Consider the following 16,899-nt stretch of genomic DNA (forward strand, 5'->3'; position numbering starts at 1 on the left):
GACAATTTCGCTGACTTACGTCAATTTTTCACTTTTCGCAGATTTTGATAGTTAAAGTTAGTATCTTTTAAATTCCGTTCCCTAAAATAAAATTGCCTCCCTTTATTACTGGTTAACTACCAACTAAATCAAATAAGAGCTTGTAAACGCTTGTAAAAACTCCATCTCGTCCCAAAGCATCCCCATCGCCATTGAGCAGTGCAAAAAAGGGATTCTTCATCTCAACACATCGGAGTTTTAAAAGGATCTGTTTGCGCAATCATCATTATTTGGGGGCTTAGTCACCTCTATCAACTTTGATTGGATTTAGTTTTTTACAAATATGAATGTAATTTAAATTTGATATCTCAAAAGAATTTATTTGTAAAGAAACTACATGTAACTTATCCTCTTTTTCTGTCCCTTTTCCCTCTTTACTCAAATTTGAACTTAAGAGAATTTTTCGTGAATTTTCGAAAAGTAAAATTGAAAGTTTTTCTTTACAGGCCATTCCATTTTGACCGTACATTTTGTTTTCGTTCTCTAGGTCGAAAGGGGTAACCCGGGTACCTCGGGTGCGGAAATGTGGGTGTGGCTAGACCCCAGACTCTTTTCACCCCATATGTCATTACGCAGGTGCAATATCATGATGCATTTGCGTCACCTTTTCATGTTCCCACCGCATGACAGTGCAAAGTTTCGAGAAACGTCAATGATGCAATAATTATAATCCGGAAATAAATCGGATTAACCGAGCTTCGAACTTTGGAATGTTTGGCCTTACGCAACTTCGAAGCCACGTGTGGCCTATTTCACTAAGGTGTTTTCCTTTGAAATCTCAAATTTTTAATCTGAGGCAGTGTGACCATTTGGCTGATCAAATGTAAACAAACATCTTTAGGTTGTAAAAATGGAGTGGAATGATGAAAGTAATGATCAAGCCAAATCCAAGTTTGAGGTAGTACATTGCACACATTTGCTTTACTCTTTACTTTTCTTTAATTTCACTAAATGTTGATGTTTAATTGTTAAAAAGGAAACAATAATTTTTGAGTGAAAACATGGATTCAAGCGACGCAGAAGACAATGCAAGAGAAGTTGATATTTCGATGGCAGAATTGAGAAATTTTGATCCATCTGCATTGAGCTTATCGTACAACTTTAGGCCTGAAATTGTTCAGAAGCTGACACTTTATGGTAACGATTTGAACATTTTACCAGCCAGCATTGTGCAGTTTATTCACCTAAGACATTTGGACATTTCTTCAAACCGAATTTCTTGGATTAGTGGTGAAGTTGCAAGATTGCCATTATTGAAAATACTTGATGCTCGAAATAATCGCCTGAACAACTTGCCCAAAGAAATTGAACAATGCCCCAAACTCTTAACTTTAAATTTAAGTGGAAACCAATTCAAAGTTATTCCTACACAAGTCTTTACACTGAATCGATTGAAAGAGCTTTATCTTGGTGGGAACCAAATCGAAAGTCTACCTCCTCAAATTCAGAGTTTAGAAAGGTAAATAATATTTACTTACAATAGTTGTTTTGGCGAATGCAATGGTCTTTTGTGAATACTGTATAAACTAATTACTCACTCCACAGCAGTACCTACTACCTAGAGACAAGATAGTTTATCATGTTTTTATTAGCTGAGAGAAAGTAATGTATGGTGGAGTAATTACCGTGAAGTCAGGTAACTTGCATCAGTGGAGGCTAACATGCATAGCCCTTAAATCAATGACCTGTCTGGTCCTTAAAATACAAAGTTAAATCAAAACAAAAATGGTAGAGTAGAGCTGCGAGCGAAGCTGCATACTTTAGGCGTACAAACTTTCGCGAGCAGAAACTTTCGCGAGGACGAAAAATCGCGAAATTCACGACATTTACTTTCGCGAATTTTACGGAAAAATATTTTTCGCGAGCATAAACTTTCGCGAATTAAGACGTAAAATTGAGAATTTTCACATGAAAAAATGGCTTAGAGGGACAAATACTTCTCCGATTGGATTGAAACATTTGTCCTTTGACTTATTAGTCTTTTAGCAGGTTAAAAGGTGCCATAAAAGTTACATTTTATTCAAAGTTTGAAGTTTTACAGATTTTTTATTTTGTCAAGAATTTTTCGCGAGCACAAACTTTCGCGAATGGCCCTTCCTAGAATTTTTAAAGACATTTACTTTCGCGAAAAGGGCCAAAATTCGCGAAAATCGCGAAAGTTTCTGCTCGCGAAGGTTTGTACGCCTAAAGTAGTTCATTTGTTTTGAAATTTTGCTGCTTTGATAGGTTCAAAAGCCTGCTCAACAAAAATATCACTTCCAATGATATCCACTGATTGGTTATAATTTCGGCAGGCTTTTGGGTTGTTTAAAATGCTGCAGTTTCTCGTGTTGAATGATTAAAAAACCTATGTATTATAGCAGTAGGCCTTTGCTAGACGGAATACCAATAGTAGTTTTGGAGAACGTGATGGCCTATTAAATGCCTAATTACTCCAAAACAGCTACCTAGAGACAAGTATATGTGAATTAATTTGTTATTCAATAGGCTGTTGCGTTCTTCAAAACAACTACCGTAAGTTGGTCTAATAGCGACATCCCTCGTCTAATTCAGACACCCTTCTTTAGAGACAGGAATAATATGAAAGCTTGAATCACTGATTGAAAAAGGATTATTCCTCTCTGACCACTAAGCAAAGAAACACAGTTGAAATGAAAATTTTCTATCAAATGTTTTGGCTTAGTGACCCTTATAGAAAGTCAATTTTCGGAACTGATTGTACCATCTGATATAGCTTGAAAAATGCTCCAAATTTGGCTCATTTACACTCTTTTTTTATAAGCATAAGGGAAAATCAGGTTGAGGCTCAGTATGCTTAGTTTTGTTGATTTTCTTTGGGTTCATGGAAATTTCAAATTCTTAAGTCGGAACATTGATTAGACTAAAAAAATTACTCTTTTTTTGTAATTTGGCGCCACAGGCAAAAATCTTTGGTCCAAGAAAGCTAAAACAGCTTTAAAAGTAACACTAAAAAGGTCTTAGAAAGGTTTTAGAAAAGCTTTATATACTTAAGTATTTTTGCATTTCAGCTTGGAGGTATGCTTAGCATTATGCTTTTTTTTACTAATTTGAGCCTAAGTATGCTTATAAACGTTATGCTTACGAAAAAAGAGTGTACCTGATTTGTTATCTAAGCCCCTCATTAATAATTGTTTATGCAGAGGCGTCAGAAATTTTGGCAAAAAAAATACTCTCAACAGATCACAGCCACAGAAATGTAAACTACCTTATTGGAACCAATTTGCGACCTTACTTCAACAAGGTTCTATCATGAAAATTAAAGATTTCTTTGATATGAAACTGAAATTTGTGAAAATTCCAGCTGGAAAAGCTAGTTCAGGTCTTTTTTGTCATTTTTAAACATTTTTGTATGCTATTTCTTCTTTAAAATTTTTAAAAATGGAAGCAGTTTTAGTAAGATGGAACCTTGTTGACTTTGCGCATTACTGAGTCTTTGAGGCAACAAGGTTGTATCGAAAATTTTATTTCTTTAATAACTAGCTTTAATATTTTGGTTTTTTACAGCTTTAAAGATTTATTCATGCTAAAATTATATTTCTGTAACAGAAAAAAGGAAAGTGAAGACCCAAGCTTTAAACTAAGGTCTTTTATAAAGTTACGGAATTTTCAAATGCATTTTACTAAAAAACGCAATTTGCAGAGTTGGAACCTTGTTGAAGTAAGGTCGTGAGTTTTCGGGGGAATTAATTTTAGCATTTTTTGCAGTTTTACCTCTTTTTTTGATGCCAGAAAACATCTAAAATTGGTTTCCTTTTTTTTCAATAATAAACTTCAAAAATTGACTTTCTTAGGGTCTCCAAATGACCCTAGTCCCTTCAATACTCAATAGAAAATTTTCTTTAGCTTTGCCAGCTTAACAAAATTTACAACAAGAAAACTAATTAAAAAACCATTTATTTACCTTTTCATTATATATTCCCAGTTATTCCAAATCCTTTAAATAATATATTTTACCTATTTTTTAATAGCTTGGAGATGCTGTACCTTGGTGGAAATAAAATTTTCCAAGTGCCACCACATCTTGGAAAACTAACCAATCTACGTCATTTGGTTTTATGTGACAACAAAATTTCAACCATTCCTCAAGAACTTGGTCAATTGAAGAAACTTGAATCTCTAAGTCTCCATAAAAATGAATTGAAACTATTACCAATGGCGATTGTAATGCTTTTAAATCTACAAGAACTAACATTGAGAGATAACCCTCTTGTTCACACCTTTATTAAACGCCTAGAATTCAACACACCATCTTTATTGGAACTGGCTGGGCGAGTAGTAAAAACACAAAACATTCCATACAACAACAGAGTAATACCGAAACGATTATGCTCATACTTAGACAGTGCTAAAAGGTGTGTCAATCCTAAATGTGATGGAGTTTATTTTGATTCTCGTATTAAATGTGTTAAATTTGTTGACTTTTGTGGAAAGTTTCGCTTACCTTTAGAACAATATTTATGCTCGCCATGTGATACTCACGAAGAGTGTTGCGGTGATAGCAAATCAGTAAGCGCTCAAATGTTGAGGAAAGCCTTACTACCAGACAATGTTTAAATTGAATTGTTGTATTTCACTATAGAGATGAAATTTATTTTATGAGATGGGTAGTTTTTTTATATTTTTATACAATCATATTTAAAGATCTAAATTTTAACCTGCAGGTTCCGATATAAATTCATATTTATTTACATACATTCTTTTGACACAAGAGCTTTTGTTGCAAGATTTATAAAAGTCAAAGAGTTATATAACCTGCTAGATAAAATAGAAAAAAAAGTTAAACGTTTCCTTTTGCCCAAATTTTGCCTGAATTTTGCTGCTGTTTTATTTGTTATTGAGTCTAACAATAGAATATATTATTTTTGTAAATAGCTGACATCACAATCATTTTTTTATTTCTAGGCAATCATCTAGCTAAGCCTCGCTTGGGACAAGCCTGCTAAAACTAAGCTAGAATTTTTTAATTTGCTAAAATTGTAAATATTTACCTTTTATTTAAAAAGAAACCTTTCTCTTTGCTAAACTTTTTACTGGTGTACCTGAAAGGCCTTTTAATTTAAAGTAGAACCTGTTACATTTAGGTAAAAAAGTGATTATATAATGAGCAGTAATGAGCATTACAACATTTTTGACAAGAACTACACCCTTATAAGAACAAAGTATGTAAGAACATCAGACTCCAAAGCCAAAAAAGGTTAAGACCATCATAAGATAATTTTTAGTTTTTTTTTAAGACCCAAAACTTTAGGATACGAGGAGGCTTCTAAAAGACCCCATTGATATCCAAAATTAGTTCTCTGTTAGAGCAAATCTACCCATGACAGAGGAAGTTGTGAATTTTTATCATCCACCAGGGCTTTACCATAGATGGTTCTTTCTTTACAGTTTTTTTAAAGCTTCAGTCACTGCAGGGTTTGGTGCAAGGTCTACTTTTGCTGCATTGAATATTGTGCTTATTTTTGGGCATAGTTTTTGCTTTCAACAAAAGAAAAGAAATAGTAGAAAATTGAAGTGTTTGCTCATTTGGAATAACTGTGTACGCATGGTGTACGTGAATAATTTCCTTTGGATAAATATGTTATGAGAGATTTACTCTCATCATTAGCTATACGAAGGAGAACATATAAAATAAAATATCTGTCATATAAAAAGGAGAGTGTTGAATAGCAAATGCTATCTAATGAATAGAATCTTTGGTGAATTAAACCTATTAAAAATTAATTGCCATGTTATATGTGAAGTGAACAGATTTGTCGATGTGGTGTCTTGTTAAAAAAAGTAAAAGGTTGTAATAATAACATTTTTTTCAACTGAGAAATTATAAAAGAAAAGACTTTTTGTACCATCATCAATAAAAAGTATCAATATATAAACGATAAAAAATACATTTTGATATCAAAAAATAGGTAAGTATATTTTGAACGTTTTTTAATTGACATTTTTTTAACATTTCCATAGATAACAAAACTAAATAATAGTGAAATTTAATATTTTTACTAAAAGTCTCCCTCTTTTATGAGTTAAAGCTTGAACCCATTTTTATTTGAATTATTTGTTTATATTACCCTGTTGAGAACCCTTTTTTCTTCATGGTTTGAGGGGTTTCTCTGTAGTTAGTATAGTTTTGTGAAGTTAAAGAGTGTTAAAGTTCGTTCAAAACACACGAAAATATGGATAAATTGTAAGTTTTTGTATTTTATGACATACAAGGCCATATCCTAAAAAGGGAGATCTATCTATCTAAAAGGATCTACACGTTTTTTTTTTAATAAGGAACACGTTTATAAGGAACTCGAGGCTGAAAATGGTCCAAAAAATAAGGAATTGTTAAGGAACTGTTCAGGCTGAGAATAAGAAAACAAGTTTTAAGGAATCCAATTTTTGCGAATCCAAACTTAGCAGCTTAGTCTTTTGAGCAAAATTCAAACTTGAAGAAGAAAATCTTTTTTTCACTTTCTCGCCTTTCCTTATTCCAATTTTAAGAATATTTTTCAGAATTTCCTTCATATTCAATCTAGATGTAAAGAAGAAGTTGCTTCCTTCCTTTAGTCAAAAAAGCAAAACGTAAACAAATTTGCGAAAAGGAAGTTCTTCAGTCTTCATAGCTCTTGATCATTCATAGCAACAGTGTCTATACTATGTTCTTTTTCTTTCAAGTTTCAAATCGCTGTTCTTAGGTATTCTTAGGTCTGTATTTTATAGAGGAAAGATTAAAAAAAAAAGCATTTTATTTAGACTAATACACCTCCCTCTCACAGGGTAGGATTTTATCAGCCAGTAGGGGTAAAAATAACGGACCAAAACTCGATGGGGATTGATATTCCCATGTTTTTTTATGGCTAAGGATTTGAATTCCATTGTTTCCTAGCCAGAAAATTCAGTGGGATGGAAAAAAGAGCACAATATTTTGCAGTGGGGATTTGCCTATATGACTATTTTCAACGGGGACAAAAATAAGAGTATAATTTTCCACTAGGGACGATACTTTGACCAATTTTTCCAGTTTGAAGGGTCCCAGTGGGTCTGTGAGAAGGGGGTGTACTAAGTCATTCAAATTTCCAGTTTCATTTTTCATTACATCTTTTTTTTAAACCTCTAAAGCTTAGAACTTTAGAATAGCATAGCAGGACAAATTTTCAGACCAGGAAGTTGCAAAGAATAATTAGCTCACCTGAATCAACAATTCTGCGAAATAGGAATGCTTATTTTTTCGTAGAAAGTCTTATCTCTTCTAATTGGAGCGTTTTTGTTAATGAACACTGCGAAATTGATTTGTTCAAAATTTACGGATTATAATTGTCATCGAGTTTACTCTAAGTTTAGTCTTATCGAATTTCGAGTCTTATGGCTTAAAAGTCGTCTTTGCATGCACGAATTTCTTGACTTATTTTCCCTTGGATACTGTGTAATGTCGTTTCAAATTTCATCGTGTGCCTTCTCTTTCTCAGAAGTCAGTGTTCGTTTTGGTTGTTCCAGTGTTTACTCAAGTTTCAAATTTTATCATAACATTTAAACATTATTTTCACACGGAATCTTAAAAATTCTTTGAATACCAATACTTTCTTTTGCTTTATTAAGGCTTTAAAATTAGATCAAATTTTTATAATTGTTTCTGAAAATGTTTCCATACCATTATTAGGACTCGAGTCCTTGCCAATCGGCGACATGATTTTGTCCAAGTAACTCTCTACCCACCTCTACGAACTACCCTATCAACATTTTCATGGTCTTTCTATTGGCAATCATCATGTCTCAATTCTCTCCAAACATTTACTTATCAATACCAACTATAAAGAAAACTGGGAATTTTCAAACGATCTTATCTCGCTTTTCATTGACTTATAAAGCCCCCTATAAAACCAATATATCAATTTATATTCGAAACAGCTTTTAGTTCAACTTTCAGTTACAAATAGCGAGTCATCTATCGTGGTGTTGGCTAGTTATTACAATTTTAGTCCAGTTTGGAATTCTTTTCACTACTTTTTCTTATAGTTGTCTATTTGCCGGGTTTAACACCATTATATAGTTTAGTTATTAACCCCTTTCGAGCCTAATTACCGATCATCGACCTCTAACGTTAGAGGTCGATGTACCGATGCACCTTCCAATTGTAACTTGATTAATTGTTAAATTGTTCAAGATATGTATCGATAAATAATTACAAGAAATGCTAATTAAGATTATTTTTCGATATGTTATTAAGCCTCTATTACCCAATTTACTAAGAAAACTTACCCCTGTCTCGATAATCCTTATTAATTTTGCTTGAAATACCTTTTATCTAGAACACTTTCAATAATTCAGTTTTCATTTTCTTCCAGAAAATAACAAACTTATTTGTCTTCCCCATTTTTCAGTATTCAATGGATGAGTTAGACCGCCCTGGAGATATTCCACCTCCCAAAACATTGAAAACGAACGCCCAACACACCATGGGGAACCGCCCTCCTGTTGCAATGGACCAAAGCGATGCTATGGATGAAGTAGACCAAGTAGCGAAACCAACAATTTCACAAGGTAACTCATTGTAAAACACTTTTTTTATAAGAACATCAAATTTCTTTGTAGTTTTCGGATGCTCTTAACTTTTTTTGGTTATGAGCCTAAAAATGTTTTAGAGTCCTCAAAGCCTTAAAATGTTCTTAACTTGTTCTTATATTTTAGCTATCAAAGCCTGATGTTCTTGTATAGTTTGCTCATATAAGAAACCGTGTATTTTATCCATAACAGCTCATTAGAGAACCATGGTAGTTTCATTCTCTGCTCTGAAGGGATTCGATGAATACGAAACTTACTCCCTTCGCTTTATAATTCAGATAGCGCTTGCAATGGTACTGCATCTACCAGTTAAAATTGGTTCAAATAACTCTGATTTCTTGAGCTAAAGGGTGAATCTCTGATATTTTCATCCAAACCATGATATTTTGCGAGCTTTAACTTACTGCTAAGTAAAGTAATCAACCTTTTCAAAACCTTGTATTTATTTTAGCTGGGGAAAGTGGAACAACTGAGCGCCCCTCGGTGATCATACCCGCCCCTGGTCAACAACAACCGCCCGACCTTGAACGTAAAGAGTCCGAAATATTATCCAGTATCGCAATGGACGAAACACCACCCGTTTTCCCGACTAAGAAGCCCGAAAAACCGGTTGAAGAAATGCTCTCAACCATTGACATTCCTTTCGACAATGATAAATTTCAGCTAGAGGAGATACGACCTGAATCACCTGGCGCTGATGCGACGGACGCCCCAGTTTTGAGCCAAACTGATGGCCCTTTTACGTCAACATTTTTCAAACCGGCGCAACCGATCCAGCAATTAGTTCAACATCGTTCAGAACGTAAGAACAGAGAAGGGATTACTATCAAACATACCACTTATCACCCCAAACCTTTGGAAAAGAATTCCAAAATGAGTGACCACGCATCGAACATTTATTCTGATAGTTTTTACAAAATGGACTGTTTTCCACGTGGGAAATTAACATTGATCAATGTTAAACATTTCACACGTGCTTCTGGTATGGGAGATTATCCACGTGAGGGTACCAATAGGGATGCAGAGGGCTTGACCGACTTATTTCTAGATCTTGGTTTTGTCGTTGATCGTTTTGATAACCCCTCTAAGAAGGAGATCCTAGCCATTGTCAAAGCTGCTGCAAATGAGGATTATTCAAAACAAGCGTGTTGCGCATGTGCAATTTTGAGTCACGGTGAAGAAGGCATTATTTACGGTAACGACGATTTTGTGAAAATTCGTGACATCACCAAAATGTTTCGTACGCGTGGCCTAGCTGGGAAGCCGAAATTTTTCTTATTCCAAGCGTGTCAAGGGTCAGAGTACATGAATCCGTACGATGCAGTGGACGGGAAACCCGGTCAAAGATTATCAGAGGAAGAAATGGCATTGACGCTACCGTCAGAAGCTGACTTTTTGTACGCTTACTCCACGGTGCCTGGCTACTACTCTTGGAGAAATTCTAGACGGGGATCTTGGTTCATGGAAGCATTGGTTCAAGTTTTCCGTGAAAATGCTCATCGTATGGATGTCATGCGAATGTTGATTAGAGTCAATGATATCATTTCGTATCGCAAATCGCGTACTGATGAAATAAAAACCGATAACAAACGACAGATTGCTTCACTGATCACTCAAATGAGAAAAGATTTCTTCTTGTTCCCACCATACGGACCTTTGAAACATGCTCAATAAACTCATGTTTTTGTGTAGGTAGTAGCTTCCTTGCGTTTTATTATAACTTTGATGTTGAATTATCTCTTATATTTTTTAAAAATTTTGTATATATAACTGGCACTCATCTTGGGTTCTAAAGACCCTTTAAAAAATACTCCTGCTCAAGATGTTGATATACAATAAATTTGTATCAGTGCAAAGGTCAGTGACTCTGGTAGTACTTCGGTGACGGAACACAGTTTCCGTGTTCAATGATCTGGAATAAAAGGAAAACTCGTGAAGGTTTCTGCCTGAAAGAAAACTTGATTAAAGTTGATTTCTCCTTCAGTGGGAAAAACTAACAAAATTAACCAGTGGGATAGTCTTCCATTTTCAACCAAGACTAGTTTTTTAAACTCAGCTGATGATTGAGAAGAATCGGGATGGAATGGGTTTTGACTGATTTTATGTGTTAAGATTATTTAATATTTGAGTTTATCATTATTTACCATCATCAAAATTGAGTATAATCGTTTATATTTAGGAAAGAATTTTTTTGATATTTATAAAATGTGTATTTTGACGAAATTTGTAAAAGGAAAAATATTGATTGCTTTTATATTTCATTGATTGAAAATTGTTTTGAAAATTTATTTTGTACGACGATCTCTTGATTTTTCACTCATATACAAAAAGGTGTTCTTTTGAAGATGTTTTTGAAATCTGAATTCGAGGTATGGAACGTAGTAAAGTTTTCGAAAATACTCTTAGTTTCTTTGGTTGAATCGTAGGCTTCTGCTCATCCTCTAATGATAAAGTTTTTCTAGAAATTCACATCCAATGGAATATACAAAATACTTGAATATCATCATGCGTGGGTTGTATGAAAGAGTTTGTGCTTCAAGGCTTTATAATAAAACTTTAAATTGGCAGGAAGGTATTTTAACCTGAAGATACCAAAAAACAGTACACGCTTTTTTTTATATAAGAATGGTGTACTTTGGCTGAAGGTGAGCATTATTCTTATATTTTTCTATTCTTCTAAACAATAGGCCCATTGTTTTAACTCACCCTGATATTCTTATATAAGTTATTCTTATATAAAAAAAGCGTGTATTGCAATCATTGTTTTTTGAATACGACAAACATATTTCTTTTAAGCTGATATAAAATGTAAGCAACCAAAAGGGCAAAAGAGTTGCTAGTGACAACAAAAAATCTTAATGATTTTGCATATTCGTTTTAGAATACCCTATTCATGATATTCATGACGTATTCTTTTATACGGAAGCACCCGAGATAACCCGGAACTAGTGGCAAAATAACAAAAGACTAGTGGCAAATTTTGCCACTAGTTCCGGATTATTTTGTGTGCTTCCGTATAAAAGATTACATCCATGAATATCATGAATATCCTATATCATATCAGAAAGAGAAATTAGAGGATAAATAATTCACTGATGAGACGAATGGTGATTGGTTGGTGAGTGATTCATCCTTTGTTTTTGTCTGTTTTCTCAGAATATACTGTTGATGATTGAATTTTGATATTCGTTTATAAGTCATGCGAGTGACTTTAAGAAATCACTTGATTACTGGTCTACATTTCTCAATAATAATTCTATAAAGAAAACAAGAAAATGTGAAACTGCGATATTATTTGTTGAAGGTATTCTGGGGGTAGCGATAACTAGTCATTTGGTTAATTTTCTTCTTGGGATCGATTTTTCCTTATTCTTATTCTTTTATAGATAGTAGAATTCATTAAATAGTCCGAGTGATATTGACATCGCTGATACTCTGCTACAAAATGGAAAACGAAAATTTATCTCATTTGAATGAACTGCTCACAAAAATTGACGTTCAAAAACATTTCCCGAAAATTTCAGACGAACAATTCAAATGGTTTGGATATGGCCTTGGTAAAAGTTTTGGACAAATTGATAATGAAATTGAGTTACAGGAGCTTATCCAATCTTTCATGTTCTCTGGAAGTTTCATGGAAGGGGCAGCCTTTGCCCGATTGATGAATCCTAATTTGAAAAAAGAATATATTGAATTTGAATTTGACATGATGTTTCCTATGGGAAGAATCATAGAGGGTCATGAAGATTCTGTTATCAAGAATTTAGAATATTCGAAAGGTTTTGCTTGGTTGAGATATGATTCAAAAGATATCCACTTCGAGCCAAGCAACGGAAGGAAAGTTGAGGAATTTTTATATAAGCATACTGACGATCATCAATATTTAGATTCTAAATCGTTCAAAGAGGATACAAACATGACTGTGTTTCCTGATAAGAAATATTTCAGTAAATTTCAGGAGGAACTTCAAGGACCATCAAATAATTTAGATGCAACTATGCTTCTAAAACAGATGGTATTGGATCTGAAAGCGACCAAGAAAGCTGACTTGCAAAGAGCTGTACAGATTTTAAACGGCCTTCTTGGTATCATTCAAAGAGCTGATATCCAAATGCACAAATATTACCAACATATTGTGCAACAGTTCACTGAATTCAAAAAGAACATGGAGAAACAGTTCAGTGAATCCAAAACGGATACCGTGCCGCAAGAAACACCAGCCGAACCTGACACCAAAACGGATACCGTGCCGCAAGAAACACCAGCCAAACCTGACACCAAAACGGATACCGTGCGGCAAGAAACACCAGCCAAACCTGACACCAAAACGGATACAGTGCGGCAAGAAACACCAGCCGAACCTGACACCAAAACGGATACCGTGCCGCAAGAAACACCAGCCAAACCTGACACCAAAACGGATACCGTGCCGCAAGAAACACCAGCCAAACCTGACACCAAAACGGATACAGTGCGGCAAGAAACACCAGCCGAACCTGAGATCTCATCTAAAAATGAAAATCATATTCCAGATCTTGATATCGAGGAATTCTTATGTAAAGTTTTACCAACGTCGCGTGAGAAAATCAATGATTATTTACATCTGCATTGGGCGTTGATCGGTTTCATAAATGAGATGATATTCTGTCTTCGAGTCATCCAAATAACTTTGACTAAAAACAATCTTGAGAAATCGCTTGGATTTTGGAGTTATGCATTCATGCCTCTTCTTGAGCATGGGAAAACTTTAGAACCAAAATTGGTGGAATTTATTCTCCATTTGTTTTCACTACCAAGACAAATGTCTGAATGCAATGTCGAAGGGAATAAACAAAGTTTCTATGAAACATTTTTCAAGGAAACCATCGAAAAAATTCCTCTTGAAGTGGCCAAAGCATTGAAATTGTTTCACAGATGTATGATCGTTTTAGGGCCAAGATTTGTTATTGTTCAAGCCATTTGCTCTGATACCAAGGATGATGATGATTTCAATATTCCTGACCAGAATGAATTATCTTTGAATATTGATCGTGTTCCTGCCATTGCGGTTGTTAATTTACCACATTTTTGTCAAAATTTCAAAGACAGAGAACGTGCCTGGCCACCACAGGCCATACTGGACAAGATTTTCAGTTCTGGATTTCATCTGGTACCAAAACCATCATCAGTTGGTGAACGAAACGAGAATTTGGATTGGCGATGGTCATTCTCAAATGCTGAAATGATTTTAGCAAACACCAGGAATGATAAGATGGACATGTCTTATCTATTTCTTAAATCAATTCTTTATGTTTATCTTAAAGCTTTTGAGTGTGATGACAAAACACTTCCTTCTTATTTCGCCAAAACTACGTTGATGTGGGTTTGTGAGCAGTACCCAGAAAAATGGTGGAATGAACATTCGTTGTTTGAATCTGTATCTGTTTTATTGGATCAAATGAGATACTTCTTTGAAGATGAATTCCTACCACATTATTTCATCCAAGGTTTGAATCTATTCGATGGTGTACCGGGGGAATTGATTGAGTTTGGAAAAGCTGTTTTTATATCTATTTGCCAGGATCCTTGGATCTGTATTTTGGAGATAGCCAACAAGCTGGCTAACATGGAAACAGTTAAAAAGGATGAAAAAACACCAGTGAAGACGGACCCAGTGCATAGATTGTTCGGAAGAGAAGGCACAGAAGAAAAGCTCAAACAACAAGGATCTAACATGCCGTTAACCATTGCTGAACTTCGTCAAGCATTCGAAGCAAGAAAGATACGATTCAAAGATACCCCTGCGAAACAAGGCCTCTTACTGCTATTACAAGAGATTTATGAAAATATTGCTGACATGTGGCCAAAAGACTTTGCAGAGAGCTTATCACTAGAACCACCAGAGTATGTTGCGGATATCAAAGATATGTCTTTCAGCTTACAAATGAATGATGTCCAAAGTGAACTCACTCATACACATGTTTATAATTTCAAGTTCAAAGGAAGCACTGGATTGACCTTGGAAATCGATAGTCGACGGTGAACAATTACTGTATTACAAATTGCTGGTGTCCCAGAGTGTGTTTCTTCTTCGCCAGGCTTTGAATAATAGACGAATGTTAATGTGTATTATATTTCATTTTGAATTTGAACATGTTCAATCAGCAATTTTAAATTTACTGATTTTATTAATGTAAAAGCAGTTTAGACTTTAACACCAGGTTCATACCGGTATGTTTCTACTTGAATGCACGTCGTTATATATAATTCACGATTACACGCTTTTTTATGGAATAGTGTACTTTGGCTGAAGGTGAGCATTATTCTTATTTTTCTATTGTTCTACTTGTTCTAACTCTGAAATCTAACCCTGATATTCTTATAGAAGTTATTCTTATAAAAAAAGCGTGTGTACCTTCTATTTCATAATCAATATTTTTTATATGAATTATTTTCAATACTTTATTACCAGACAAACAGTAATATTTGGAACATGTTATTTTAATTTTATCGGCAAAATATAAAATTCTTCAATTATCAAAATTGTTTCTAAAGAATATATCAATAAAAAGGTTATTGTAAAATTATACAATCATAAAAAAATTTGTAAGATTTTGACTTCCTTGTATATTCCATTCGTATTTTGTGATAATGGAATATTTTTTTGCTCGATCCGAGCTTAAAGCGCTTACACGGCTTACACCATTGAAATAAATAAAACTACAAATAAGGACAGAAAGGAATATACTGTATACCAATAGTGAAAGTAAAAATCCTCCCAACTCTCAAAATTTATTGATATTCAATTATCAGAAATTATTATAAGTTGGAACTGTTATCTTTATTTTTCTTTCCATAAAATCATGTTCCATATCTATCGAAATCTACTTCTTACGGTGGTCTTTATATGCAGCCATTGAAGTAGAAACGAATTCATTGTAATGATGTTTAAAGCTGGGTGGATCTAATTCTGGTTGATGACTGGGGAATGTTCTTGGCTCACACTGGCTACCTATAAGATAAAGTTGGGGTTTCAAATCAATAATTTAAAATTAAACCAAATAGTTTTAAGGCTTTTGGGGGCCTTTTTAAAAGTTACGAATACTCATTTTAACTGTATTTTTTTTGAAGTGATTACACCTTTTTCTTTTTATATATAAGAACAATTTTATAAGAATGACGAGGCTCAAAAATAAGAACAATCTAAGAACAATCCTGGACCTGAAATTACTAAATTTCAAGCAAAAAATTGGTATATATGGGTATAAAGCCTAAATAACTCAATTTTACTCTATAAATAAGAACAGGATAAGAACAATTTGATGCTGAAATTGCCAAAAATAAAGGAACAACCGAGCATCATCAAAATTTACTTTTAGTTCTTATAAAAAAAAGTGTATTTATAACGTAAAAGAATCGACGTCAGAATGAGAATAGGCGTTGCAAAAAATAACTTTAAATATATAACGAAAGATTTTCTTACCACCCAGTAACTTGACATGATCTGGCAAATTTTGAATATTCTTTTTGGTTGAGTAACTCTTTCTGTGAGTCGTTTCAAAATAATGATTGTACTGAAAAAAGAAAAAGAAAATTCAATAAAGATTTTCGGGTAAAAAAAATTGAAGAATAAACCACCGAAAATATGGCATTTTTATAAATACTTTTGGTGTGATCTTTCCATCAGGCTTTTTATCTTTAGGTCCAGACAGTGTTGAAAATATGACATTTTTATAAATACTTTTGCTGTAATCTTTTTATCTGTTTTTTTAACCTGAAATTTAGCTATCCTTTTGATTAGGGTTATCTGAATTTTTCCGACTATTTGTCATTGTTTTTTGAACCCTTTATAGAGGAACTGAAATTAGAATGAACAGACCTTTAAAGAATTTAAGCCATAAGCGATGCGACCCTCCTACGGCTACCTACAAACCTAGCGGAGTTTTGGAGGCCCAAACAGCATTTTTCAAATGATCATTATTACCTGTGATGGAATTGGTTTCTTTTTAGCCAAATATTTGATATCGTATCTCTCTTCATTCCAATTTCCAATAAGTGTTTCCGATTTAAAACCAGATTCATTTGTCGAACATCTCCAGCCGAACTCCACAAACTTTTTTGCATCGGTTATATCGTAAATTTCTCCATTCGATGATGCAGACAAGTTAGTGAAAGGTAATAGAGCTGACATTTTACACCAAAAAGGTCAATCTTATCCAATTTTCAGCACTTTGTGGGCTTAGTTAGCTCGCCATAAATCACAACAAATCTTCAACCTGAAAAATCGAATGCTATTGTCTACCATATTTGTTTACATGT

The 16,899-nt window shown here is 34.0% G+C and overlaps 4 protein-coding genes across 6 annotated transcripts; 3 read left to right on the forward strand and 1 right to left on the reverse strand.

The window, feature by feature from the left end:
* Positions 1 to 849: 849 nt before the first annotated feature.
* Positions 850 to 10,873, forward strand: LOC136807375 (caspase-3-like). Of its 3 annotated transcripts, none has more exons than XM_067063950.1 (3): positions 850 to 937; positions 8,421 to 8,580; positions 9,053 to 10,873. In XM_067063950.1, exons 1-3 carry the CDS (start codon positions 890 to 892, stop codon positions 10,273 to 10,275), a joined length of 1,431 nt encoding a protein of 476 aa, XP_066920051.1. In that variant the 5' UTR covers positions 850 to 889; the 3' UTR covers positions 10,276 to 10,873. The 3 variants fall into 3 exon arrangements, with proteins under 3 accessions (XP_066920051.1, XP_066920052.1, XP_066920053.1); XM_067063951.1 differs by lacking the exon at positions 850 to 937 and adding an exon at positions 5,792 to 5,966; XM_067063952.1 differs by lacking the exon at positions 850 to 937 and adding an exon at positions 6,143 to 6,241.
* Positions 902 to 5,083, forward strand: LOC136807376 (leucine-rich repeat-containing protein 58-like). The gene is made up of 2 exons (XM_067063953.1): positions 902 to 1,498; positions 4,029 to 5,083. The coding sequence occupies exons 1-2, from the start codon at positions 1,041 to 1,043 to the stop codon at positions 4,612 to 4,614; spliced, it is 1,044 nt and encodes a 347-aa protein (XP_066920054.1). The 5' UTR covers positions 902 to 1,040; the 3' UTR covers positions 4,615 to 5,083.
* A 1,088-nt stretch (positions 10,874 to 11,961) lies between the features above and the next one.
* On the forward strand, positions 11,962 to 15,399 carry LOC136807377 (uncharacterized). Its single transcript, XM_067063955.1, has one exon. The coding sequence runs from the start codon at positions 12,047 to 12,049 to the stop codon at positions 14,621 to 14,623; it is 2,577 nt and encodes an 858-aa protein (XP_066920056.1). The 5' UTR covers positions 11,962 to 12,046; the 3' UTR covers positions 14,624 to 15,399.
* LOC136807379 (cilia- and flagella-associated protein 68-like) lies at positions 15,326 to 16,857 on the reverse strand. The gene is made up of 3 exons (XM_067063957.1): positions 16,565 to 16,857; positions 16,064 to 16,154; positions 15,326 to 15,592 (listed from the first exon to the last, which is right to left on the reverse strand). The coding sequence occupies exons 1-3, from the start codon at positions 16,769 to 16,771 to the stop codon at positions 15,465 to 15,467; spliced, it is 426 nt and encodes a 141-aa protein (XP_066920058.1). The 5' UTR covers positions 16,772 to 16,857; the 3' UTR covers positions 15,326 to 15,464.
* Between the last annotated feature and the right edge of the window lie 42 nt (positions 16,858 to 16,899).

This window comes from Clytia hemisphaerica, unplaced genomic scaffold (assembly GCF_902728285.1).
Source record: "Clytia hemisphaerica strain Z4C2 unplaced genomic scaffold, Clytia hemisphaerica genome assembly, whole genome shotgun sequence".
Lineage (NCBI taxonomy): Eukaryota > Metazoa > Cnidaria > Hydrozoa > Leptothecata > Clytiidae > Clytia > Clytia hemisphaerica.